The following is a 27,462-nucleotide window of genomic DNA, read 5'->3' on the forward strand; positions in this document are numbered from 1 at the left end:
CGTATGATGAAACATTTGACAGCAAATGTAACTATTTTTTAATGGAGAAGCTGTGTCCACACATAGTGGACGACCGTCGATCGACTGGAAAAAAAGTTGTCTTTTGTATTTTTTAATAATAATAATAGACTCTTGAGTGGAAGGTAACCACTAGGCGAGGTTAACGCCGGAGGCGTTCTCTACGACCTAACCCTTAGAGCTCTATTATTATGTGGTCAAATTCTCAAATAAATGAGGATAAAATTCCCTGCCTCGGCAGGGATCGAACCACTACGCCACCGAGGCAGATTTTCACATCGATTGACGCGACGGTCGATCGTCGACTATGTGTGCTCACAGCTAAAGAGTAGACATCTGTCGCATATGCCCCATCTGTGGAATGTTTTTCACATCGATTGACGCGACGGTCGATCGTCGACTATGTGTGCTCACAGCTAAAGAGTAGAAATCTGTCGCATATGCCCCATCTGTGGAATGTAATATTTCAAGTAGCTCTGTCGAACTTTCTTGACTATTTCTTGGTGGGGCGGAGCGCTACCGCGTTCCTAAAATATCGGTGGTACGATGTGTATTCAGGGAGCTCCATCATTTCGTTTGACTTGAATATAAGACCAGAGGACCAGGACAAAACTCCAGCAGATACTAGACACGAACCCCATGTAAACCATAGGATGAGAGAAAGGGTAGCCTCGTATAGTGAGGCCCCGGACCGCGTCTATGGAACAGGTGATGGGTAACATTTGACTGAAGTAGCGCAAGTAGTCGGGCTGAGCCTGCACGGGCCAGATCAAACCTGGGAACCAAATGATGAATTTTAATTGATGCTTAATTTCAGTGATCCATTAAAAACAGAACTGTTAGCGCCGCTGGCTTAGGTATCTAAGCCAATGGAGAGTTCAATTTACCATTTGTTTGAACGTGTAGGTCTCCCCTTTGATAAGAGCTATCAAAGAGGAGACCCGGACCTTCTTAGAGTGTTCTGGATTTATTATTACTAACTTAATACTAGAATTACCCACCCGACGTAGTGACGTCCTGTGTCGATTGTTCGATGTCGACTGAAACCGTCCACACTACCTCGACAACATAGATTCCCGTCGTCGATCGACGACTGTCGACTATGTGTGGACACAGCTTTAGGGTAGTTAAAGCACAGTGCCTCGTATCCCCTTTGATAAGAGCTATCAAAGAGGAGACCCGCACCTTCTTAGAGTGTTCTGGGTTTATTATTACTAACTTAATACTAGAATTACCCACCCGACGTAGTAACGTCCTGTGTCGATTGTTCGATGTCGACTGAAACCGTCCACACTGCCTCGACAACATAGATTCCCGTCGTCGATCGACGACTGTCGACTATGTGTGGACACAGCTTTAGGGTAGTTAAAGCACAGTGCCTCGTGTTTATTATTACTAACTTAATACTAGAATTACCCACCCGACGTAGTAACGTCCTGTGTCGATTGTTCGATGTCGACTGAAACCGTCCACACTGCCTCGACAACATAGATTCCCGTCGTCGATCGACGACTGTCGACTATGTGTGGACACAGCTTTAGGATAGTTAAAGCACAGTGCCTCGTGCTCATTCGATCGTAGTATGTACTCACCGCTCAATGTCATGATGGGTATGGATGCGGCCATAATGCCGAAACCAGCGAGTTGTTCTTGTTTCGTGATGAAGCAAATGAGAATCCCTGGAAAATGAATAAAAAAAGTAAAAAAAAATGTTAAAAATTTTTGAATCGAAAACATTATGGTAGTAGGTACCTATATTTACCTGCCTACTTACCGAGGTATACTTTACGGTACCAATCGACATTGCCTGATCAAAAGTGGCGATAGAATCGATAGGCGAAGACGCTTCTTAAGAACTCTTTAAGGAAAATAAGTCCCGGTTGAACCCGTACAGATAACAGTCGATCTCGGTGTAACTTAGAGGGGCGTTTCTTATGAACGCCTGAAATTATTGTGTGTATGCAATACGAAATGTTTAAACATCTCTTTCTATGTTGTAAGTACCTACCTACAAACTTAACTTAGTGGATTACCTACTATCGGTAGCTCTAGCCCTCTAGGTGCCTAGTGTAAGTTGTTGTGTAACAAAAAATTACCCCTTGAAAAAAAAAAAAAATGTCCCAATTTCATTGGCCCCTTTGAGATTATCACCCCCTTGAATATTTAGCTCCTAACGTTATCAGGTAAAACGTATAAATTTATCTACCTATTTATTAGATTATTATTAGTTGAATATTTAGGTTTTTTTTCACCTTTTTTCACTTACCAAACATGGTACCGCAGATTCCCTGCAGGTACACAAGCAGGAACGTTATCCAGGGATCACCATAGAAAATTTTCCGGTTTTCCTTTCTTTTTTCTTTTTAAAAGATGGGCTAGCTTCACCGAGCATCAACATCAGACGAGACCCGCGAAAATTCAAATTTTTCGAACAGTGTTGCCAGTTGTCATACGCAGGGGAATTTCCGTACGTAGGGAAATTTTGAGATGCGTACGGAAAAGTCTTTTTGTAGGTACCGTAAACTGAGGTGACTTTGCACCACTTTTACTCAAATTTTTGGATACCTTGTTATAACTTTGCAACCAAATAGTTTTCAGGTAGGTCACAAAAAAAAAAGTGTTGCCTGCCGGACTCGATCCCCAATTTCTATTGCTTTTGTGAGTTACTGGGTAGGTACCTAGCTCTGGTGACATAAGAAATACGAAATAATCATTATGACGGTAGGTAGGTAAGTTGTATCTATATTTTATTGTGTATTATGTAAGGATACATAGGTAGTTAAATTACTTATCTCGAGGTGGTCCACTTGAACTTGCAGAGGGTTTTTACACCTAATTATTTGAGTAATACGTCCTAACGTCGCGTCGGATTGTTTCAGGTATGAGTTACTTTTCACCATAATCTACATAGGTAAGACGTGGATAAAATGGCACATTCTTCGGTTTCTTTAGCATCGTATGATGACCTTTCAGAGGGTTTTTACACCTGATTATTTGAGTAATACGTCCTAACGTCGCGTCGGATTGTTTTAGGTATGAGTTACTTTTCACCATAATCTACATAGGTAAGACGTGGATAAAATGGCACATTCTTCGGTTTCTTTAGCATCGTATGATGTACCTACCGAGGCAACAGAAACCAATAAGTAGGTACATATTAATCTACTACATAGACCAATAGACCTACCTACTGTTTTAGAAAATCGGACTAGACTCTAATGCCTTACGTTTTGTTGGACTCCGTTTAGGAAATTTGGAGAATAAGCCTGATTAAGTGATTTGGTCGGAACTGATTGAATATTTTAACTCATCAAAAAAGGTAGGTACCCAATTATCCTAATTACTTTATCTAATTTCATCTAGGCGTTATTTGTGTACCTATACTTACAAGCAAATCACAGCCGGAGCAGTAAACTCCGAGTACGATGCAGTGAAGGACCCGAAAACGGGTGTCTCGAACTGAAAATGGAAAGTAAAAAAAAAGGAAAATAAGTTAAAACTCGAGAAATGAACAAAAGAAAAATCCCAAAGGCCTGTTCCTTCTTGAAAAATCGTGTCGTACGTAAGTGTGGGAACACTCTCATTTACATTACATTGCCTACAAGGTACAAGGACATTTTGTGTCGTTCGGGAAAAGAATCGTGTCGTACGTAAGTGTGAACACTCTCATTTAAATTGCCTAAAGGACATCCGGGGAAAAAAATCGGACGAATAACAAATTTACCCGTAAAGGAGGAGAGTGATTTGGTCGGAACCGATTGAATATTTTAACTCATCAAAAAAGGTAGGTAGGTACCTAATTATCCTAATTACCTACTTATCTATTTTCATCTAGGCGTTATTTGTGTCCCTATACTTACAAGCAAATCACAGCCGGAGCAGTAAACTCCGAGTAGGATGCAGTGAAGGATCCGAAAACGGGTGTCTCGAACTGAAAATGGAAAGTAAAAAAAGGAAAATAAAAGTTAAAACTCGAGAAATGAAGAAAAGAAAAATCCTAAAGGCCTGTTCCTTCTTGAAAAATCGTGTCGTACGTAAGTGTGGGAACACTCTCATTTACATAACATTGTCTAGAAGGTACAAGGACATTTTGTGTCGTTCGGGAAAAGAATCGTGTCGTACGTAAGTGGGAACACTCTCATTTACATTACCTTGCCTAGAAGGTACAAGGACATTTTGTGTCATTCGGGAAAAGAATCGTGTCGTAAGTGGGAACACTCTCATTTAAATTGCCTAAAGGACATCTGGGAAAAAAATCGGACGAATAACAAATTTACCCGTAAAGGAGGAGAATGAGACACATTCCGATGATTGCCACAAGCTTCCAAGAAGTCGACCCAAATACACAGAGAGCGAACTTTACGTGGCGAACTGTTAAGGGGTGCCCACACATAGTCGACCGGCCGTCGATCGATGTCGACTGAACCGGCCACTCGACAACATAGATTCAGCTCGTCGATCGACAGCCGGTCGATTATGTTTGGACACAAAGGTAGAAAAACACTACCATCACGTCACGTGAACTCATGGGGAGTAAGACAGATGTAGCTCAAAGTTTTCCCATAATATTGTAGTGAATCTCATTCAGGACATCCACACTACTATCACGTCATGTGAGCTCAAGACTCCAAAGTTTTCTGTGTACTACGGCCTTTAGTGTAGACTTGTGCGGATAAATCATCAACCAGGGCCGGTACCCAAGGAAAGGCATGATGGTTCATGTACCTACGAGTATACTGATGATAAATCAAGATCCCAATTTTTGAACCACTTGAGGTTTTGAACCCATTACAAAAACAATACCCTTCTTGAAAACAATACTCCCATGCAAACCTGTTGAACGCGTTGTATAAGAGATTAAATAACAATTTGGCTCAGATACCTACAGGTATGACTTCTCTAATAGAATATGAACGCATAAAATAAGTAGGTATCTACAATGTCCACCCATTCAATGTGTTAGTAAAGTATTTCACAGGGGCTGGATTTCTCGAGAATCCCATAGGAAAATGTAAGAAAAAAACAGGGTCGAAAATCCATGGCTGAAAAATTGACCCCCAAAAAAATGGAGAAATAGTGGTTCGATGTTTGCGGATATTCTAAGAATCTGAGCGGTTCCCAAGAAACCCAGCCCTTGGAAAGACTTTCTATTAAACACCCTGTATACGAATAAAATATGAATTTGAATAGATGTGAAATAAAGAAATACATACATAGTATATTTAGCTACTACCTATAGGTAGGTAGGTGATGTAGGTATGTATGGTTGGGTTTGCATCAGTCACTATAACATCTGATTAAAAAATCCACCTAATAATCCAACACCGTATAATGTCAGTGGAGAAATAGTGGTTCGATGTTTGCGGATATTCTAAGAATCTGAGCGGTTCCCAAGAAACCCAGCCCTTGGAAAGACTTTCTATTAAACACCCTGTATACGAATAAAATATGAATTTGAATGGATGTGAAAGGAACACTCTCATTTAAATTGCCTAAAGGACATCTGGGAAAAAAAATCGGACGAATAACAAATTTACCCGTAAAGGAGGAGAATGAGACACATTCCGATGATTGCCACAAGCTTCCAAGAAGTGTACAAGGACATTTTGTGTCGTTCGGGAAAAGAATCGTGTCGTACGTAAGTGTGAACACTCTCATTTAAATTGCCTAAAGGACATCCGGGGAAAAAAATCGGACGAATAACAAATTTACCCGTAAAGGAGGAGAATGAGACACATTCCGATGATTGCCACAAGCTTCCAAGAAGTCGCCGTAGAATTGACGGAAGGAATCGTACATGAGACCTTGCAAGTAAAATGAAGTGATGAAATCTGTGGGGGAAAACACAAATACCAAGCTGACAATCATTCCAATAGTGTTCATTTTGTCCCTGCTATGAACCAAAAGCTCGAAAGTACTGGAAACGGATGTCCAGGGATGTTCTAACTTCTAACTATCTAGCCCATACGAGTCTAGTCTACAGCACCTATACAGCATCTTCTTTCTTCTTTTTTTTTTTCTTCACCTTTTCCGATGTACAGACGAATGACGTTTTTCGTCAGCCTCTCAATCAGCCCTAACTCTTTTTTGTCACTTTTCCACACACATAACAACAATTCATAATAATATGGCAACCAGTGCCAAATCCATCATTGCCAACAAATAAGATACCCTTCTACCAAAGACTAAACCCATTCACACTGGTTTGGTAATTTGGTTACTCGTTATGTTGTCATGAACTTATACCTGGACAAATGATCTAAATTCAGTAACATATGTAATTATGACTTGATATGACATGAATGAATATTTGTATACTTGACATTTGTATAAAGAACAAACTCTTGATCAAACCACAACAATTCAAATGAATGACATTTGAATACTTGACATTTGTATAAAGACTCTTGATCAAACCACAACAAATAAGTTGACAATTAAAGTTCAAAGTACATACGCATGTACTTTGGTAAGTAGGTACCTACCTAAATCTACAGAAACACATAAAGCGTGTTCTTTTATTATGAGTTTATGAGTCTACAAAAGGTTTAAGATATACATAGTTAGGTATACCTAAGTGAGTAACTATAAGGACAATTGATTATGACTGGCCTAAATATTTGACGAAAGTTCAAGGATGAGCTTTTGAAAGAAATATACTTCAGGCCGGCCATACACGCTCTGTGCAACACAAATACCAAGCTGACAATCATTCCAATAGTGTTCATTTTGTCCCTGCTATGAACCAAAAGCTCGAAAGTACTGGAAACGGATGTCCTAACTTCTAACTATCTTCAGGCCGGCCATACACGCTCTGTGCACATTAATCCGTGCAAACTTATTAAACAGATGAATCGTAAAACGCTTTCCATTACACTCTTTTACATCCATACCCATCCAAGAACGGAAAAGTCTGGTTAAAAAATTTCCGCCCTCACCGGGATTCGAACTCAGCACCTCAGATGAATCGTAAAACGCTTTCCATTACACTCTTTTACAGCCATACCCATCCAAGAACGGAAAAGTCTGGTTAAAAAATTTCCGCCCTCACCGGGATTCGAACTCAGCACCTCCGGGTTGAGAGGCAGGGATGAATGGTAAAACGCTTTCCAATACACTCTTTTACATCCATACCCATCCAAGAACGGAAAAGTCTGGTTAAAAAATTTCCGCCCTCACCGGGATTCGAACTCAGCACCTCCGGCTAGAGAAGCAGTGCTTTTGACCACTCGGCCACAGTGAAAACCTTACCTGTCATGTCCAGACTCAGGTACACGTTGGAATGATAGATGTCCAGCGGTTCTGTATCTCGCCCCATCTCATATCGGTTGAGGAACGATTGAGTAAAGTTGGGCGTGAATTGCATGGTGCCCCAGAGTTTACCGTGACCCACAGCTTCCCGGGCCTCCGCCATGTTGTTAAACTGAACCTGGAATCGACATGAAGAAAATTCGTATAAGACCTCTTGGCGATCTAAAATCAGTAACTCTGAAAACGGGACTTCTCGGAGTTAGCTTGGAGCGTAGCACGTCTTTCTCGGATTTTATCCTCAACAGATAAGGTACGTTCTTGGAACGGCTGGCTTTCTTCTATCCTGTCTTACTCCCCTCTTCGCTTTCGAGGCGATAACACCTTGCAGTTACAATTCCCTCTATAAAATCTTATTATTTTTTTAAAGACTTCTAGGACATTGAAAGGGCAGTGGCGGGAAAAATTCATTTTCGTTAACTCTCTCAGAATCTACATATTTTGCAGGTCTACTACCAGCTCTACTTTAGGGCTTCCTGGAAGGCCGTGACAGTTCGAAAAATTTCGCTCGTACGGTGGGTTCTACCTTTCTACATTAGAGGTAGGTATGTACACAAATATGTAGCTTGATGGGTCCAAGGGTCCAATACCTAATGCCCTTGCTCATTTTCCACTTTTTTTCCAGCTTTGATTTTTTTGCGGAATGAAAAGGAGCATACCGGAATATGTTCATACATAATGCAAGTACATATTTGTATATTGCCGGTTGCGCCTACATGAAAGAGTTACTTAGAACCAAGAAAAACGTAGAAAAACAACCAAGATAACTAAATTCCTCACCTATTTATGTTGATTAAAACCAAGCCTCCCAAGCCCTGGTTCAGTCTTTCCGTTGAGAATTCGTGAGGGGCAAAGTTGCGAAAAAAAAAAAATTGTAGGTCACGTAGGTAGATATTTATAGCCCCTGCGGCTATATCAAGCTGGAAGAGTCCACCCCCCGTCAATCCGCTACCTAGGGGCCCCCGGGCGAAACTTTGGGGGCCCGAATCTTCCGGTTGAGGATTTGTAAGGGGCAAAGCTGTGAAAGGCCAATTTGTGGGCCAGATAGATATACGTGGCCCTTGCTATCGCACTTGGAGAGTCTACCCCCCGTCAATCCGCTACTTAGGGGCCCCAAGACGATACCTTGAGGGCCCTGAAGAAGCTTACCTATAAGCCACTGAAGTATCAGTTGTAGAGAGTTCGACTTGTAATCCAAAGAGTTGGTATTGGAAAATCATTATGTCATCAATAATAGTCTGACAAATATGAAGCCATCAGCGATTGCAAGCTGCTAATGGCTACGATCTGGTGCCAATTGGATTCAATCCGATTTGCCCCAGCCCGGCCTTAAGATAAGCCCTATTTTATATAAGCGCACACGTACAACTTTGACCAGTGCGTAGGTATATTTTCCGAAAAGATTGTTTTTCTGATAGGTACCCCTCTGCCAATATCTAAATCTTAATCTCTGGAAGGTAATGAATGATTAATGACTACACCTGATTATAAGTAGATAAAACTGGTAATACAAGTATTGGTATAGGTACATGATAATTCCTAGGGCATTAATTGGTTCTTTTTCCTAACGAGGAAAAACCTTTAAAGACCGTCACAACAACACCTTTGCAGTATGTAGGTAAGTGGGTCACCACGCTACAACATCCGCACGCCAAGAGACAGACGGGTTCACCTAAAGTGCACCACATAAATTATTATAGTAAAATTATGATTGTACAATACCTTACAGTTCATCCAGATCAATGTGACCCAAAATGAAGGTATCAGATTGCAGGAAATCCTTACATTATTGCAATTCAGGTAAAGGTCTATTTTTGATAAACTCTTTCACACCCTTGGTCGTCTGGTCCACGCACTTACTTTGCTTTCGGCTTTTTCTTTGGAATGACGGAAGCACAAATAGAGGAAAGCCTCTTCCAGACTGCTACAGCTATATCGGAGCAGGAGACTCTGTGGCTCTGACTCTTCCAATAGCACGCCCTCCCTCATTAGACCGATCTGAAAAGAGAAAATGGAAACACATCGTAATAATCGATACATAATATTGATTGCGAAAATAAATGAAATATATTAAATATCTATGTATTTGCAAACAAACGTTAGTCTCTGCATGTCAAACAAACGCGTCACTTTGATTAGGCACCTACACTACATACTGATCACAAACTAACAAACCTAGTGAGTAGGTACATCATATCAAATCTACAGAATAAGTCCTAGGATACCTAGTCTACAAAATAGGCATGTCAAACAAGCGCATCACTTTGATTAGGTACCTACACTCCCTACTGATCACAAACTAACAAACCTAGTGAGTAGGTACATCATATCAAATCTACAGAATAAGTCCTAGGATACCTAGTCTACAAAATAGAGTCAGGATTTGGTACACAAAAAGCCTACTTCGAGGCTTAGGTCTAAGGGCAAACAGCCCTAAAGGTCGGCTTCTACGAATCTAGGATATGAGGTATAGGCGCAAACAGCCCTAAAGGTCGGCTTCTACGAATCTAGGATATGAGGTATAGGCGCAAACAGCCCTAAAGGTCGGCTTCTCGTCATCCCCCTGAATACGGCCTAGCATTAACACTCTGAGTCCTAGACACACAAAATATCCTACTTCAAATAACATTCACTTTTATTGTCCATCTTTCTTCTTCATAATGTCGAAGTGCGTTGGCTGACTATAGTGACTATTAGGAATCTACAATAGCACTTTACGAGCAGTCCTATTTGTTTGCTTTGACGGCCAACTTTTATCACACCTCGGTATATGTATATCTTGACCTACTTTAAAGTTCGTATAGAATATACCTTGTTTATCCTGCTCGAATGAGACTAAAAAGTCCTTTGACCCCAGCAGCCTATTCTTTGGCTGGCTTGTATGTATATCTTGACCTACTTCAAAGTTCGTATAGAATATACCTTGTTTATCCTGCTCGAATGAGACTAAAAAGTCCTTTGACCCCAGCAGCCTATTCTTTGGCTGGCTTTTCCCTAAATCTCTCAGGCTGAGTGAATGGCTCTGGCGAGAATGTGAAAAACCGCCTTAATTAAAAATCTTGGCAGTTATAAAGTGACGTTCAACCTCTATCAAAGAGCTCAATAATAATGACTTAAATTTCATAACTTGACTTGGACTCAAACCACGAACCTCCGAATCCGAAGTCCACCGCCATAACAACTGAGCTGCTGAGGTCAATATGACACTTACCACATCGGCCTGTCTAGCCTCCCGAAAACGGGTGTCTCGAACTGAAAATGGAAAGTAAAAAAAAGGAAAATAAAAGTTAAAACTCGAGGAATGAACAAAAGAAAAAACCTAAAGGCCTGTTCCTTCTTGAAAAATCGTGTCGTACGTAAGTGTGGGAACACTCTCATTTACATTACATTGCCTAGAAGGTACCTATTGGCAGTTATAGAGTGGCGTTCAACCTCTTTAAAGAGCTCAATAATAATGACTTAAATTTCATAACTTGACTTGGACTCAAACCGCGAACCTCCGAATCCGAAGTCCACCGCCATAACAACTGAGCTGCTGAGGTCAATATGACACTTACCACATCGGCCTGTCTAGCCTCCTCGATATAGTGAGTGGTAACGATGACTGTTTTCCCCTGAGCGGTGAGGCCCAGCAAATGATTCCAAATGGTAGAGGATAGAACTGGATCAGTGCCGGCGGTGGGTTCATCCAGTATGAGGAGGTCGGGATTGTGTAGCAGGGTGATGGCCAGGGGATGGTAGAGGATAGAACTGGATCAGTGCCGGCGGTGGGTTCATCCAGTATAAGGAGGTCGGGATTGTGTAGCAGGGTGATGGCCAGGGAGACCCGCCTCTGTTGTCCGCCACTGAAAACAGACAGAAAATGTTCAACACCCAAATATACAGAGAACGAATTTTACGCAGAGAACTATTAAGGTGTGTCTACACATAGTCAATCGATGTCGACTGAACCGTCCACACTGCCTCGACAACATAGATTCAGCTCGTCGATCGACAGCCGGTCGACTATGTTTGGACACAAAGGTAGAAAAACACTACCATCACGTCACGTGAACTCATCGGGAGTCAGACAGATGTAGCTCAAAGTTTTCCCATAATATTGTAGTGAATCTCATTCGGGACAACCACACTACTATCACGTCATGTGAGGTCGACTATGTTTGGACACGAAGGTAGAAAAACACTACCATCACGTCACGTGAACTCATGGGGAGTCAGACAGATGTAGCTCAAAGTTTTCCCATAATATTGTAGTGAATCTCATTCGGGACAACCACACTACTATCACGTCATGTGAGCTCAAGACTCCAAAGATTTCTGTGTACTACGGCCTTTAGTGTAGACTTGTGCGGATAAATCATCAACCAGGGCCGGTACCCAAGGAAAGGCATGGTTCAAGTACCTACGAGTATACTGATGATAAATCAAGATCCCAATTTTTGAACCACTTGAGGTTTTGAACCCATTACAAAAATAATACCCTTCTTGAAAACAATACTCCCATGCAAACCTGTTGAACGCGTTGTATAACAGATTAAATAACAATTTGGCTCAGATCTCAGACACCTACAGGTATGACTTCTCTAATAGAATATGAACGCATAAAATAAGTAGGTATCTACAATGTCCACCCATTCAATGTGTTTAAGTACCTACGAGTATACTGATGATAAATCAAGATCCCAATTTTTGAACCACTTGAGGTTTTGAACCCATTACAAAAACAATACTCCCATGCAAACCTGTAGAACGCGTTGTATAACAGATTAAATAACAAATTGGCTCATATCTCAGACACCTACAGGTATGACTTCTCTAATAGAATATGAACGCATAAAATAAGTAGGTATCTACAATGTCCACCCATTCAATGTGGAAGGTACCTACAAGGACATTTTGTGTCGTTCGGGAAAAGAATCGTGTCGTACGTAAGTGTGGGAACGCTCTCATTTACATTACATTGCCTAGAAGGTACAAGGACATTTTGTGTCATTCGGGAAAAGAATCGTGTCGTACGTAAGTGGGAACACTCTCATTTAAATTGCCTAAAGGACATCCGGGAAAAATTCGGACGAATAACAAATTTACCCGTAAAGGAGGAGAATGAGACACATTCCGATGATTGCCACAAGCTTCCAAGAAGTCGCCGTAGAATTGACGGAAGGAATCGTACATGAGACCTTGCAAGTAAAATGAAGTGATGAAATCTGTGGGGGAAATCACAAATACCAAGCTGACAATCATTCCAATGGTGTTCATTTTGTTCCTGCTATGAACCAAAAGCTCGAAAGTACTGGAAACGGATGTCCGGGAAAATCACAAATACCAAGATGACAATCATTCCAATAGTGTTCATTTTGTCCCTGCTATGAACCAAAAGCTCGAAAGTACTGGAAACGAATGTCCAGGGATGTTCTAACTTCTATCTATCTAGCCCATACGAGTCTAGTCTACAGCACCTATGCAGCATCTTCTTTCTTCTTTTTTTTTTCTTCACCTTTTCCGGTGTACAGACGAATGACGTTTTTCGTCAGCCTCTCAATCAGCCCTAACTCTTTATGTTGCCTTTTTTGGCACTTTTCCACACACATAACAACAATTCATAATAATATGGCAACCAGTGCCAAATCCATCATTGCCAACAAATAAAATACCCTTCTACCAAAGACTAAACCCATTCACACTGGTTTGGTAATTTGGTTACTCGTTATGTTAACATGAACTTATACCTGGACAAATGATCTAAAATCAGTAACATAATTATGTAATTATGACTTGATATGACATGAATGAATATTTGTATACTTAACATTTGTATAAAGAACAAACTCTTGATCAAACCACAGCAATTCAAATGAATGACATTTGAATACTTGACATTTGTATAAAGACTCTTGATCAAACCACAACAAATAAGTTGACAATTAAAGTTCACCTATACCTGGACAAATGATCTAAAATCAGTAACATAATTATGTAATTATGACTTGATATGACATGAATGAATATTTGTATACTTGACATTTGTATAAAGAAAAAAACTCTTGATCAAACCACAACAATATTCAAATGAATGACATTTGAATACTTGACATTTGTATAAAGAACAAACTCTTGATCAAACCACAACAAATAAGTTGACAATTAAAGTTCAAAGTACATACGCATGTACTTTGGTAAGTAGGTACCTACCTAAATCTACAGAAACACATAAAGCGTGTTCTTTTATTATGAGTTTATGAGTCTACAAAAGGTTTAAGATATACATAGTTAGGTATACCTAAGTGAGTAACTATAAGGACAATTAATTATGACTGGTCTAAATATTTAACAAAAGTTCAAGGATGAGCTTTTGAAAGAAATATACTTCAGGCCGGCCATACACGCTCTGTGCACATTAATCCGTGCAAACTGATTAAACAGATGAATCGTAAAACGCTTTCCATTACACTCTTTTACAGCCATACCCATCCAAGAACGGAAAAGTCTGGTTAAAAAATTTCCGCCCTCACCGGGATTCGAACTCAGCACCTCCGGGTTGAGAGGCAGTGCTTTTGACCACTCGGCCACAGTGAAAACCTTACCTGTCATGTCCAGACTCAGGTACACGTTGGAATGATAGATGTCCAGCGGTTCTGTATCTCGCCCCATCTCATATCGGTTGAGGAACGATTGAGTAAAGTTGGACGTGAATTGCATGGTGCCCCAGAGTTTACCGTGACCCACAGCTTCCCGGGCCTCCGCCATGTTGTTAAACTGAACCTGGAATCGACATGAAGAAAATTCGTATAAGACCTCTTGGCGATCTAAAATCAGTAACTCTGAAAACGGGACTTCTCGGAGTTAGCTTGGAGCGTAGCACGTCTTTCTCGGATTTTATCCTCAACAGATAAGGTACGTTCTTGGAACGGCTGGCTTTCTTCTATCCTGTCTTACTCCCCTCTTCGCTTTCGAGGCGATAACACCTTGCAGTTACAATTCCCTCTATAAAATCTTATTATTTTTTTAAAGACTTCTAGGACATTGAAAGGGCAGTGGCGGGAAAAATTCATTTTCGTTAACTCTCTCAGAATCTACATATTTTGCAGGTCTACTACCAGCTCTACTTTAGGGCTTCCTGGAAGGGCTGTCTGGAAGAGACTGACAAGAAACGCTGACAATATTTAATTAGGAATAGTAGGAAGAAGAAGAAGATTACCAGTTCTACTTTTCCGATCTTCTCTATCTTCTGCATGTAGCGGCAACTCATGGGGCCCGTCAGATTACACCCCGTGTCCACAGATTGGGAACAGCTGACCGGAGGGTGGCCATTGGTTTCTTCGTTGATGAGGGCTAGGCGGAGAGGGGAAGGGAAGAGGCCCACTGCACAGTTGAACACGTACATGCAGATCAGAGGCAGAAATACCACGTAGGACATGACTCTGAAACATAGGTTATGGTGCAAAAATTGACTATAATCTCAGGGTACTTCCTTATGGGTTCTAAAGAAATAGCACAGGTTGAGTACGAAGGGCATCCATTCGTAATTTTTTTGTAGCCAAAACCAAATGTCAGTCCAAAGCAATCACCCTAGGGCTGATTGAGAGACTGACGAAAAAGCCGACTTCATCTGATCACGGGAAAAGACAAAGAAGATGAATACTTCCCTATAAATTAATTTCAGACTATAAACGAGTCTTGTCAACAGGAACCTTTGGACCCGAGCCTAAAAGATGTCTCAAGATGTGGGTGTTCAAAAGAGCAAACTCTTACAACAGATTTCGTTTGATCCAAATGAACTGTTTGAGAAGTTGCGCCTTGAATCGACTCCATGAGATGTATTCATTGCTCACCAGGGGAGAATGTAGGACGGGGGAACACTGAACCGTGGGAATGATAATAAACTGAATATTAAACAAATTAGGTAGGTACAAAGGTATTCTTTAACCTTGATCGAATAAACTACGGGCTAAAAAATTCCCGGAGGGACGGACCCAGCTTGTTTCACTTACCAAACATGGTACCGCAGATTCCCTGCAGGTACACAAGCAGGAACGTTATCCAGGGATCACCATGGAAGGGATGGTCATGGACATGAAGAAAATTCGTATTTAATATAAGACCTCTTGGCGATCTAAAATCAGTACCTAACTTTGAAAATGGGACTTCTCGGAGTTAGCTTGGAGCGTAGCACGTCTTTCTCGGATTTTATCCTCAACGGATAAGGTTCGTTCTCGGAACGGCTGGCTTTCTTCTATCCTGTCTTACTCCCCTCTTCGATTTCAAGGCGAGAACACATTGCAGTTACAATTCCCTCTATAGAATCTTGTTATTTTTTTTTTTTTTTCAGTGGGCTTTCTCCTATCCTGTCTTCCTTCTCTCGAGAAGGAAGACAGGATTTCAAGGCGATTTCAGGATTTCAAAGCGGTATAGGGGCAAACAGCCCTCTAAAGGTCGGATTAAGCTTACACGAATCTACAAATCTAGGATATGGACCGGTTTTGCCCCCAAGTTACCCTCCGATTTCAAGGCGATAACACCTTGCAGTTAAAATTCCCTCTATAAAATCTTATTTTTTTTAAAGACTTCTAGGACATTGAAAGGGCAGTCGCGGGAAAAATTCATTTTCGTTAACTCTCTCAGAATCTACATATTTTGCAGGTCTACTACCAGCTCTACTTTAGGGCTTCCTGGAAGGGCTGTCTGGAAGAGACTGACAAGAAACGCTGACAATATTTAATTAGGAATAGTAGGAAGAAGAAGAAGATTACCAGTTCTACTTTTCCGATCTTCTCTATCTTCTGCATGTAGCGGCAACTCATGGGGCCCGTCAGATTACACAACAATACTTAATTAGGAAGAGTAGGAAGAAGAAGAAGAAGAAGAAGAAGAAGATTACCAGTTCTACTTTTCCGATCTTCTCTATCTTCTGCATGTAGCGGCAACTCATGGGGCCCGTCAGATTAGCTCTACCTTAGGGCTTCCTGGAAGGGCTGTCTGGAAGAGACTGACAAGAAACGCGGACAATATTTAATTAGGAAGAGTAGGAAGAAGAAGAAGAAGATTACCAGTTCTACTTTTCCGATCTTCTCTATCTTCTGCATGTAGCGGCAACTCATGGGGCCCGTCAGATTACACCCCGTGTCCACAGATTGGGAACAGCTGACCGGAGGGTGGCCATTGGTTTCTTCGTTGATGAGGGCTAGGCGGAGAGGGGAAGGGAAGAGGCCCACTGCACAGTTGAACACGTACATGCAGATCAGAGGCAGAAATACCACGTAGGACATGACTCTGAAACATAGGTTATGGTGCAAAAATTGACTATAATCTCAGGGTACTTCCTTATGGGTTCTAAAGAAATAGCACAGGTTGAGTACGAAGGGCATCCATTCGTAATTTTTTTGTAGCCAAAACCAAATGTCAGTCCAAAGCAATCACCCTAGGGCTGATTGAGAGACTGACGAAAAAGCCGACTTCATCTGATCACGGGAAAAGACGAAGAAGATGAATACTTCCCTATAAATTAATTTCAGACTATAAACGAGTCTTTACAACAGGAACCTTTGGACCCGAGCCTAAAAGATGTCTCAAGAAGTGGGTGTTCAAAAGAGCAAACTCTTACAACAGATTTCGTTTGATCCAAATGAACTGTTTGAGAAGTTGCGCCTTGAATCGACTCCATGAGATGTATTCATTGCTCACCAGGGGAGAATGTAGGACGGGGGAACACTGAACCGTGAGAGGGGGGTCTTCATTTTTCTGGGGGGGAAAAGACAAAGAAGATGAATACTTCCCTATAAATTAATTTCAGACTATAAACGAGTCTTGTCAACAGGAACCTTTGGACCCGAGCCTAAAAGATGTCTCAAGATGTGGGTGTTCAAAAGAGCAAACTCTTACAACAGATTTCGTTTGATCCAAATGAACTGTTTGAGAAGTTGCGCCTTGAATCGACTCCATGAGATGTATTCATTGCTCACCAGGGGAGAATGTAGGACGGGGGAACACTGAACCGTGAGAGGGGGGTCTTCATTTTTCTGGGGGAAAAATTTAGAACACATGTATGTAAAAAGGTACACATAAGACACATAAGAGGTATTAATAGTTAGGTCATTACGGGTAACTTCGATAAACATAACAAGAAATAAAGAGTAATAAATTAAAAATCGAAGAGAGAAGGAAGACAGAAAGAAGAAAGCCAGCCGTTCCGAGAACGAACATTATCCGTTCAGGAAAAAATCCTCCACGGGCGGGAATTGAACCTGCGGTTAGCCCTTACAAGGAAAAATTTAGAACACATGTATGTAAAAAGGTACACCTAAGAGGTATTAATAGTTAGGTAATTACGGGTAACTTCGATAAACATAACAAAAACTAAAGAGTAATAAATTAAAAATCGAAGAGAGAAGGAAGACAGAAAGAAGAAAGTCAGCCGTTCCGAGAACGAACATTATCCGTTCAGGAGAAAATCCTCCACGGGCGGGAATCGAACCCGCGGCCTAGCCCTTACAAGGCAGACGCGCCACCAACCAAGCTAACGGAAATGACTTTCAAATCAGGTCTCTTCCGGGTGGCTTGTAAGACATCTCACACCCTTGGTCGTTTGGTCCACGCACTTACTTTGCTTTCGGCTTTCTCTTTAGAATGACGGAAGCACAAATAGAGGAAAGCCTCTTCCAGACTGCTACAGCTGAAATAAAGAGTAATAAATTAAAAACCGAAGAGAGAAGGAAGACAGAAAGAAGAAAGCCAGCCGTTCCGAGAACGAACATTATGCGTTCAGGAAAAAATCCTCCACGGGCGGGAATCGAACCCGCGGCCTAGCCCTTACAAGGCAGACGCGCCACCAACCAAGCTAACGGAAATGACTTTTGAATCAGGTCTCTTCCGGGTGGCTTGTAAGACATCTCACACCCTTGGTCGTTTGGTCCCGCACTTACTTTGCTTTCGGCTTTCTCTTTAGAATGACGGAAGCACAAATAGAGGAAAGCTTCTTCCAGACTGCTACAGCTATATCGGAGCAAGAGACTCTGGGGCTCTGACTCTTCCAATAGCACACCCTCCCTCATCAGACCGATCTGAAAAGAGAAAATGGAAACACATCATAATAATCGATACATAATATTGATTGCGAAAATTAATGAAACATTTCAAATATCTATGTATTTGCAAACAAACGTTAGTCTCTCCATGTCAAACAAGCGCATCACTTTGATTAGGTACCTACACTATATAAGGAATTTTAATTGTGTTAAGCATAAATGCTTGTCACAAATGTCGTTCTCCGCTTAATGCACTACGCTAAATTTTTTGACTTGACTTGGACTCGAACCACCAACCTCCAGATCCGAAGTCCACCGCGCTAACCACTGCACCACTGAGGTTGGTAGGTACCTACATTACCTACTGATCACAAACAAACAAACCTAGTGAGTAGGTACATCAAATCAAATCTACAGAATAAGTCCTAGGATACCTAGTCTACAAAATAGAGTCAGGATTTCTGCCCTCCTTAATGAAAAGGCAGTATATCCAAATTCCTAACTTTTCAGGAAACGTCATTGAAGTTTTTGGCAGTCATTTCTGAAGATGTGAAATAAAGAAATACATACATAGTAGGTATATTTAGCTACTACCTATAGGTAGGTAGGTAATGTAGGTATGTATGGTTGGGTTTGCATCAGTCACTATAACATCTGATTAAAAAATCCACCTAATTATCCAACACCGTATAATGTCAGATCGTTCAGACCTCATCAAAATTTGCTATGAATCATTACGTTCAATTAATTACTTTAGAATGGTAACATTATTATCGCGGGTTGGTCTACTATACCTACTCACTACTCACTAGACCTCGTGTAAGTAGCAAGTTAGGTTGGTTACGTAATTACCTGCATACATAATATTAATTGACCGAACGATAGTTTTAACTCGACCGTTTTGCATTTGGTTTAGATGTCTGTCTGTATGTTCCGCTATAACTCCCGATTGGCGCTATCGCACTTGGAGAGTCCACCCCCCGTCAATCCGCTACTTAGGGGCCCCAAGACGATACCTTGAGGGCCCCGAAGAAGCTTACCTATAAGCCACTGAAGTATCAGTTGTAGAGAGTTCGACTTGTAATCCAAAGAGTTGGTATTGGAAAATCATTATGTCATCAATAATAGTCTGACAAATATGAAGCCATCAGCGATTGCAAGCTGCTAATGGCTACGATCTGGTGCCAATTGGATTCAATCCGATTTGCCCCAGCCCGGCCTTAAGATAAGCGCACACGTACAACTTTGACCAGTGCGTAGGTATATTTTCCGAAAAGCTTGTTTTTCTGATAGGTACCCCTCTGCCAATATCTAAATCTTAATCTCTGGAAGGTAATGAATGATTAATGACTACACCTGATTATAACCTATTTTATATAAGCGCACACGTACAACTTTGACCAGTGCGTAGGTATATTTTCCGAAAAGATTGTTTTTCTGATAGGTACCCCTCTGCCAATATCTAAATCTTAATCTCTGGAAGGTAATGAATGATTAATGACTACACCTGATTATAAGTAGATAAAACTGGTAATACAAGTATTGGTATAGGTACATGATAATTCCTAGGGCATTAATTGGTTCTTTTTCCTAACGAGGAAAACCTTTAAAGACCGTCACAACAACACCTTTGCAGTATGTAGGTAAGTGGGTCACCACGCTACAACATCCGCACGCCAAGAGACAGACTAGGAATACTAGGGCATTAATTGGTTCTTTTTCCTAACGAGGAAAAACCTTTAAAGACCGTCACAACAACACCTTTGCAGTATGTAGGTAAGTGGGTCACCACGCTACAACATCCGCACGCCAAGAGACAGACGGGTTCACCTAAAGTGCACCACATAAATTATTATAGTAAAATTATGATTGTACAATACCTTACAGTTCATCCAGATCAATGTGACCCAAAATGAAGGTATCAGATTGCAGGAAATCCTTACATTATTGCAATTCAGGTAAAGGTCTATTTTGCCTTTCCTTTTAAAGATTTTCTACTATTGCACATGTGACATGTTTGGCAACAATGCCTATTTTTTGCTCTCACATTGATATGGATACACTATAATAGTCTAGTCTTACTGGGGGGACTTTAAACAGGGAGGATACCAGCCTGATATTCCCCTTGCTAAAGAAATATCAAAGGTTGAGTACAAAGGGCACTCGTAAAGTTTTTGAAGCCAAAGCCAAAAGTCAGACCAAAACAATCACCTTTACCTGACTTTGTTTCATTGTCGGATTAAGCACTGTGCAATGTACCTTCCCCTTCTAAAGATTCTCTACTGTTGCACATGTGACATGTTTGGCAACAATGCCTATTTTTTTGCTCTCACATTGATATGGATACACTATAATAGTCTAGTCTTACTGGGGGGACTTTACTTTAAACAGGGAGGATACCAGCCTGAAATTCCTCTTGCTAAAGAAATATCAAAGGTTGAGTACAAAGGCCACTCGTAAAGTTTTTGAAGCCAAAGCCAAAAGTCAGACCAAAACAATCACCATAAAATTATGATTGTACAATACCTTATAGTTCATCCAGATCAATGTGATAGCAATGAGTCATCAACCCAAAATGAAGGTATCAGATTGCAGGAAGTCCTTACATTATTGCAATTCAGGTAAAGGTCTATTTTTGATAAACTCTCTCTTCTAAAAAGCAGAGGTAGCTCTAAGTTCAGAGGTTGGATTCCAGAACAGGCAAGGTGGATATCGCCTTACCTGACTTTGTTTCATTGTCGGATTAAGCACTGTGCAATGCACCTTCCCCTTCTACAGATTCTCTACTGTTGCACATGTGACATGTTTGGCAACAATGCCTATTTTTTTGCTCTCACATTGATATGGATACACTATAATAGTCTAGTCTTACTGGGGGAACTTTAAACAGGGAGGATACCAGCCTGAAATTCCCCTTGCTAAAGATATATCAAAGGTTGAGTACAAAGGGCACTCGTAAAGTTTTTGAAGCCAAAGCCAAAAGTCAGACCAAAACAATCACCCCAGGGCTGATTGAGAGGCTGACGAAAAAAGCCGACCCCGTCTGAACACGGGAAAAGGCGAAGAAAAAGAAGAAATGTATTAAAGCATGTGTAATACTACTCACATGGTATTTCTCTCCACTGTGAGGTTGATTCCTTTGAGAACGTATGGTGCATTCTTGGAATGTCTCTTGTAAACATTCCGCACTGATCATTTATATGATTTTATTATTCAATCTACCTTGGTAATAAAAAGAACTAGGCAAGTAGGTAAATACCTAAGTATTTTCCAGTTAACTCCTCTCAGTCATCATAGTCAATGAGTCAGATTATAAAAACTCACAAAGACATAAGTACCTATCAGCATAGATTCTAAACTCACATATCAACTTTCTGTAGGTAACTCATACATCAACTCTCAAAAAATACAGGGAGTTGTAATCCGACTCATTGACTCAGTAGTCCACTGAAAAAAGTAGTTCTCCTCACAACTCACTCACTCTACGTCCAACTCACCTGAGCTCCCCACACAACACTTTCCCGTCCTCGGGCAAGCTGAGTAGTTTGCTGAGCGCTCGGTACGTCTTGTCTATGTCCTGGGCCGTCATTTCGTACAGGTACCCGAAATATCGGACCACTTTCAGCATAGATTCTAAACTCACATATCAACTTTCTGTAGGTAACTCATACATCAACTCTCAAAAAATACAGGGAGTTGTAATCCGAAGCTACTCACCATTTCACATTAACCACATCCAGCCTGAATAGGGCCCGGAAAAGCCAGCAGCCCAGATGGCCACCAAGGCATGGGGAACAGGTGCATTCACCGTGCTACAGCCACTGACTAATAAATAGGTATTATTTGATTTGAACAAAATATGGATGGGAAATTTGGATGGCATTAAACCACGAAATTTTACTTACATGATGGCGGGTTTTTCGTAATTTGGTCGCGAGGTAATCCAAATCCAAAATTAGGTGAATCATGGAACTTTCATTTTTAACAACGACAAAAAGTATAATGTATGAGAATAATTATTATCTATTTAATCATGAATCTCTCATGAGCTTTTTACTTTCTATTTAATACTTAGATACCTAGATAAAACCGGATGAACACCCGAATTTGACCAAAATCGATGAGATGACGTCCTACCAGACAGCTGAGAAGGGTGGTCTTACCACAACCACTGGCACCGAGTAGACCGTATCTGAAACAGAAGGAATGAGCGGGTGAGGTTACCAAAACTGGTAAAACCAATGGAGGTACCTATGGGTAAAACCAAGTTGGGTAGATTAAATGGCTATGTGAGTATTAGGTATCTATAACTACTCTTGAATTCTAGTTTAGGAATTTGCATGGCTAATAGGCTGATACGTACCTATTTTATTTAATTTTTCCCTCTATTATAATATTATGTAGGTAAGTAGGAAGTAGGTAGGTACTAGGTATCCTAAAAAAGGATTATTTTTAACAGCCGTTTTTCCCCGTAACAATTAAAGAACGGCTACATTAGACTTTTTACCTGTTTCTATAGCATTCTCATTCCGTCGTATAGTCCTCATCGAAAGGGTTTTACGATTAGAGTATACTAATACCTACGAGTAAGTATACTCCTCTCAAAGCTATCTATTATGAGCTTGATGCCAACACGCACCTACTTCAGGAAGGAAACTTCCACGCTACCTACCTAGGATGTAGGTAGACACCAAGGTATCTGTGCATTCTTATAGATACCAGTGACCTATCCCAGGTATTGCAGAGTGGGCAATAAAACTCAAGTGCAGCACAGCATAGGCTACTCACCATTTCACATTAACCTCATCCAGCCTGAATAGGGCCCGGAAAAGCCAGCAGTACGCTATTGCCCAGATGGCCACCCATCCGGATACCTTCAGTGTACCATGGGGAACAGGTGCATTCACCGTGCTACAGCCACTGACTAATAAATAGGTATTATTTGATTTGAACAAAATATGGATGGGAAATTTCCTCTCTATCCATCTACCTTGATTTTGTAATAATTATACATTCTGTTCTTGGACTTTTTTCAAGCACTGCTTAGTTAGGCACTTAATTACAGTAATAAATTACGAGTATGTATACTTTAGCATGAACTAAATTATATGATTATGAAGAAAAATAAACATTTAATATAGAAAACAGATCTAGAGACAAGAGTATATTCTCTCTATCCATCTACCTTGATTTTGTAATAATTACATTCTGTTCTTGGACTTTTTTCAAGCACTGCTTAATTAAGCACTTAATTACAGTAATAAATTACGAGCATGTATACTTTAGCATGAACTAAATTATATGATTATGAAGAAAAATAAACATTTAATATAGAAAACAGATCTAGAGACAAGAGTATATATGTATTATATCAGCTGCAAACAGTAAAACTTAAGTACAGTAGAACTTCGATTATATCAACTAATTGGGACCGAGGGTAGTTGATATTATCGAGGTTCTGTATAAAAGTTGATATACTCGAAATTCCGTATAAAACAATGAAAATAGGGCCAAATTTAGTGGTACAAAAGAACAAAATAGGGAAGAAATACTCTTTTATTTTTAAGTTCGATTATATCAACTAATTGGGACCGAGGGTAGTTGATATTATCGAGGTTCTGTATAAAAGTTGATATAATCGAAATTCTAATGAGGGTTTTTCGTCCAAAATTGAAGAGAGATGGACAACAGGATAGGAAAAGCCAGCCGTTTCGAAAACGAACCTCATCTGTTGGAGACAAAGTCCGCCCCGGGCGAAAATCGAACCCGCGACCAAGCGCCTACAAGGCAGGCGCCCCACTCTCCAAGTTAACAAGACTGGCAAGATCATTTTCGCTGGGATTTCAACCATATCCTCAGTTGTCATCACGGGGCTGAGTGCACCCGTATTACCTTTAGTAGTATGCCTACTCGTATAGACTATAGAGTATGGCAACCTTTGCAGTAGACAAAAACGCTAAACATTCCATTGGAATCTCTACTTACAAATGACACACAAATATTACAGCTAGGTACCTATATTACAGACACAGCTAATATGTACCTACACTATGGCAGTGTTACGTATAGCTATTGACCTAGAACTAAAACTATTGACTGAGTACCTAATAGTAATATTGGACGTGTGAAATGTATACCCTCATTCATTGTTCTCAAGATTCTAACAATCCAACGTAAGATGAGAACTCCGCGTGCTAAGAATAGGAAATTACACAATTCTCAACTCTAACCACAGGTTTGATAGAGAGAGCTGTAACTAATGAGGGGTTTTCGTCCCAAAATTGAAGAGAGATGGACGGCGGGATAGGAAAAGCCAGCCGTTTCGAAAACGAAGCTTATCTCTTGGAGATAAAGTCCGCCCCGGGCGAAAATCGAACCCGCGAACAAGCGCCTACAAGGCAAGCGCCTTACTCTCCAAGTTAACAAGACTGGCAAGATCATTTTCGCTGGGATTTCAACCATATCCTCAGTTGTCATCACGGGGCTGAGTGCACCCGAAATAGCTCTTTCTGCCCTACACGGTTACCAGATAGACCAGATACCAACCACGGACAGAGTTGCTTAACTTGCGTGATCCGTCGGGAACTGGTGCATTAAAAGTGCTGTTTCCGTTGGCGCTGTCTACTTCGCAAATGATTTCATACTTGATGAATCAAGATCAAGAGACCCATCACATACAAGATATCGAGACCCATCAAATATGTATAATGTACATTTAATACAAGATATTAGGACCCATCAAATGCAAGATATTAAGATAATGATGAGCCTAAATAATGAATCTATGATTAGGAATCACACTAGACGGTAACCAGATAGACCAGATACCAACCACGGACAGAGTTGCTTAACTTGCGTGATCCGTCGAGAACTGGTGCATTAAAAGTGCTATTTCCGTTGGCGCTGTCTACTTCGCAAATGATTTCATATTTGATGAATCAAGATCAAGAGACCCATCACATACAAGATATCAAGACCCATCAAATATGTACAAGTATAATGTACAATAATACAAGATATTAGGACCCATCAAATGCAAGATATTAAGATAATGATGAGCCTAAATAATGAATCTATGATTAGGAATCACACTATAATAAATCTAAATAAAAAAATATGATTAGGAATTACCTACGAAAATTACAGTAAAAATATAAATAGTATTATTATTTGTTTTATATTTTTTGTATATTAAGTAAATCGATGTTATGTATAAATAAATCAGAAAATAAAATTCTATCTAGATAAGAGTATGATAACATGTTCTTCAATTTAAGTAGGATTTTGTAAGCACTATAAGTGATTATTATAAATATGATGTACCTAGGTATTATACATTGTAATGCATGTGCTAGCTCCTTTTAAAAGAGCATTTGTGAAGTTAATTAAAGGTTGCCATTATTTTAATTTTCAGTGTAAAAATTAACCTAAAGGCACTTCGTTAGAGACTTACAGAGTAAATGGACACTAATAAGACTTGATAAGTAATACTATACTTAATCATCGGAAGATTTATCAGTATGAAATAGGAAGGTTTGACAAAGGGGCAGGTAAAATAATTTTACGTAAATTAACCAACCCGTGAGTATACTAAAATAGAAGAAATAAAATATCTTGTATCTACAAAAGTGACGGAAACGGAAGTTTGGAGAAAATAATAAACATAGGTATAAAAATAATAATGAAAATCAGGGTATGATTTCAGGTTTTGTTTTGATACTTCGATCGCATAGGTAATGCCCATGAAATCTTGTAATAAGGCAGCTGTTTCGAAAAATTATACCCCAATCAGGAAGACAGAAAAAAATAGGACATGGCAAACTTTCTTGGAAACTCTAAAATCCCAAGAATTAGATCTCTTCTGGATGGGGAGGGGGAGCTGTTAGTAAGATTTTTATGGGTCTAGGACGGGAATTTGTCCAATACAATTCATGTCAAATAATGGAAAAATATTATTACACGGAAAATAGACAAGTACATAGGCAATATTAACTACGAAGTATAAAATGAGGCACGTAACCAATTCACAAGCGAACGTATCAAAACACGATTATTGATATAAATTAATGTCAACAAAAATATAATAAATAGAAAAAAATAGTTCGATGTTAAAAATAATACAGGGCACAAGAAAAGTCAAGAAAAACTGAAGGCAACGGGGAGAGGTTAGTTAGCAAATAGTCGAGACCGCGACAAAAATACCACTGAATAGGAAATTTCCAATTTTCCATAACCGGATGGGTATTATAGCATTCATGCTGAAAAACTCATCTCTCTATCCATCTACCTTGATTTTGTAATAATTACATTCTGTTCTTGGACTTTTTTCAAGCACTGCTTAATTAAGCACTTAATTACAGTAATAAATTACGAGCATGTATACTTTAGCATGAACTAAATTATATGATTATGAAGAAAAATAAACATTTAATATAGAAAACAGATCTAGAGACAAGAGTATATATGTATTATATCAGCTGCAAACAGTAAAACTTAAGTACAGTAGAACTTCGATTATATCAACTAATTGGGACCGAGGGTAGTTGATATTATCGAGGTTCTGTATAAAAGTTGATCTACTGTTTGTGCATTTTTGCTGTACAAGGATTGAGAGGTCCAAAGTTCAGAAAAAAAAATCATAATTTTTTTTAGGTTGAGTGACTGAAATTCAATTGAGTTTAACCTTATTGATGCATTCAGGTTACTCAGATTTGAGTGCCATAACTTTTTTAAATTAACTAATATTTGTCATGTTGCTTTGAGTATTTTTGGCGTCTTGGGGTAAAATCAGAGTGGAGTGCTGAGCATTGAGCATTACGTTCTCAGCTCTATACGGTTCAAATATTCACTTCCCTCTATAAGCTTTACGCTCTATGCTCACCCCTCTGTTTTTAGCCCTCTATTCTTAGATTACTGCCCCCCTTACTCTTCTTTTTCAATTGAATAGGACTTTATTCTATGCTCACCCCTCTGTTTTTAGCCCTCTATTCTTAGATTACTGCCCCCCTTACTCTTCTTTTTCAATTGAATAGGACTTTATTTAACAAATTGTATTTTTCATATTATAGATAATTTAGTATTTATTTCATGTCGACTAGAATTAATTTTGTACCGA

The 27,462-nt window shown here is 39.9% G+C and overlaps 1 protein-coding gene across 1 annotated transcript; it reads right to left on the reverse strand.

The window, feature by feature from the left end:
* Nucleotides 1-382: 382 nt before the first annotated feature.
* Nucleotides 383-23,054, reverse strand: LOC103514720. Its single transcript, XM_026827607.1, has 17 exons — nucleotides 23,020-23,054; nucleotides 22,438-22,539; nucleotides 21,845-22,001; nucleotides 18,246-18,383; nucleotides 17,206-17,342; nucleotides 16,374-16,596; nucleotides 13,911-14,088; nucleotides 12,415-12,533; nucleotides 10,538-10,578; nucleotides 9,666-9,684; nucleotides 9,187-9,324; nucleotides 7,270-7,447; nucleotides 5,731-5,849; nucleotides 3,879-3,949; nucleotides 2,285-2,370; nucleotides 1,611-1,697; nucleotides 383-793 (listed from the first exon to the last, which is right to left on the reverse strand). The coding sequence occupies exons 1-17, from the start codon at nucleotides 23,052-23,054 to the stop codon at nucleotides 573-575; spliced, it is 2,049 nt and encodes a 682-aa protein (XP_026683408.1). The 3' UTR covers nucleotides 383-572.
* Nucleotides 23,055-27,462: the final 4,408 nt, after the last annotated feature.

This window comes from Diaphorina citri, unplaced genomic scaffold (assembly GCF_000475195.1).
Source record: "Diaphorina citri unplaced genomic scaffold, Diaci psyllid genome assembly version 1.1 scaffold1207, whole genome shotgun sequence".
Taxonomy (NCBI): Eukaryota; Metazoa; Arthropoda; class Insecta; order Hemiptera; family Psyllidae; genus Diaphorina; species Diaphorina citri.

Coding starts and splice junctions, on each gene's coding strand:
- LOC103514720 (XM_026827607.1), bottom strand. CDS start 23,054: ATGCACAGATACCTTGGTGTCTACCTACATCCTAG. Junction 2,371..3,878: donor GCTCCGGCTGTGATTTGCTT/GTAAGTATAGGG, acceptor AAAAGAAAAAAG/AAAGGAAAACCGGAAAATTT. Junction 794..1,610: donor ACCCATCATGACATTGAGCG/GTGAGTACATAC, acceptor TTTGGTTCCCAG/GTTTGATCTGGCCCGTGCAG.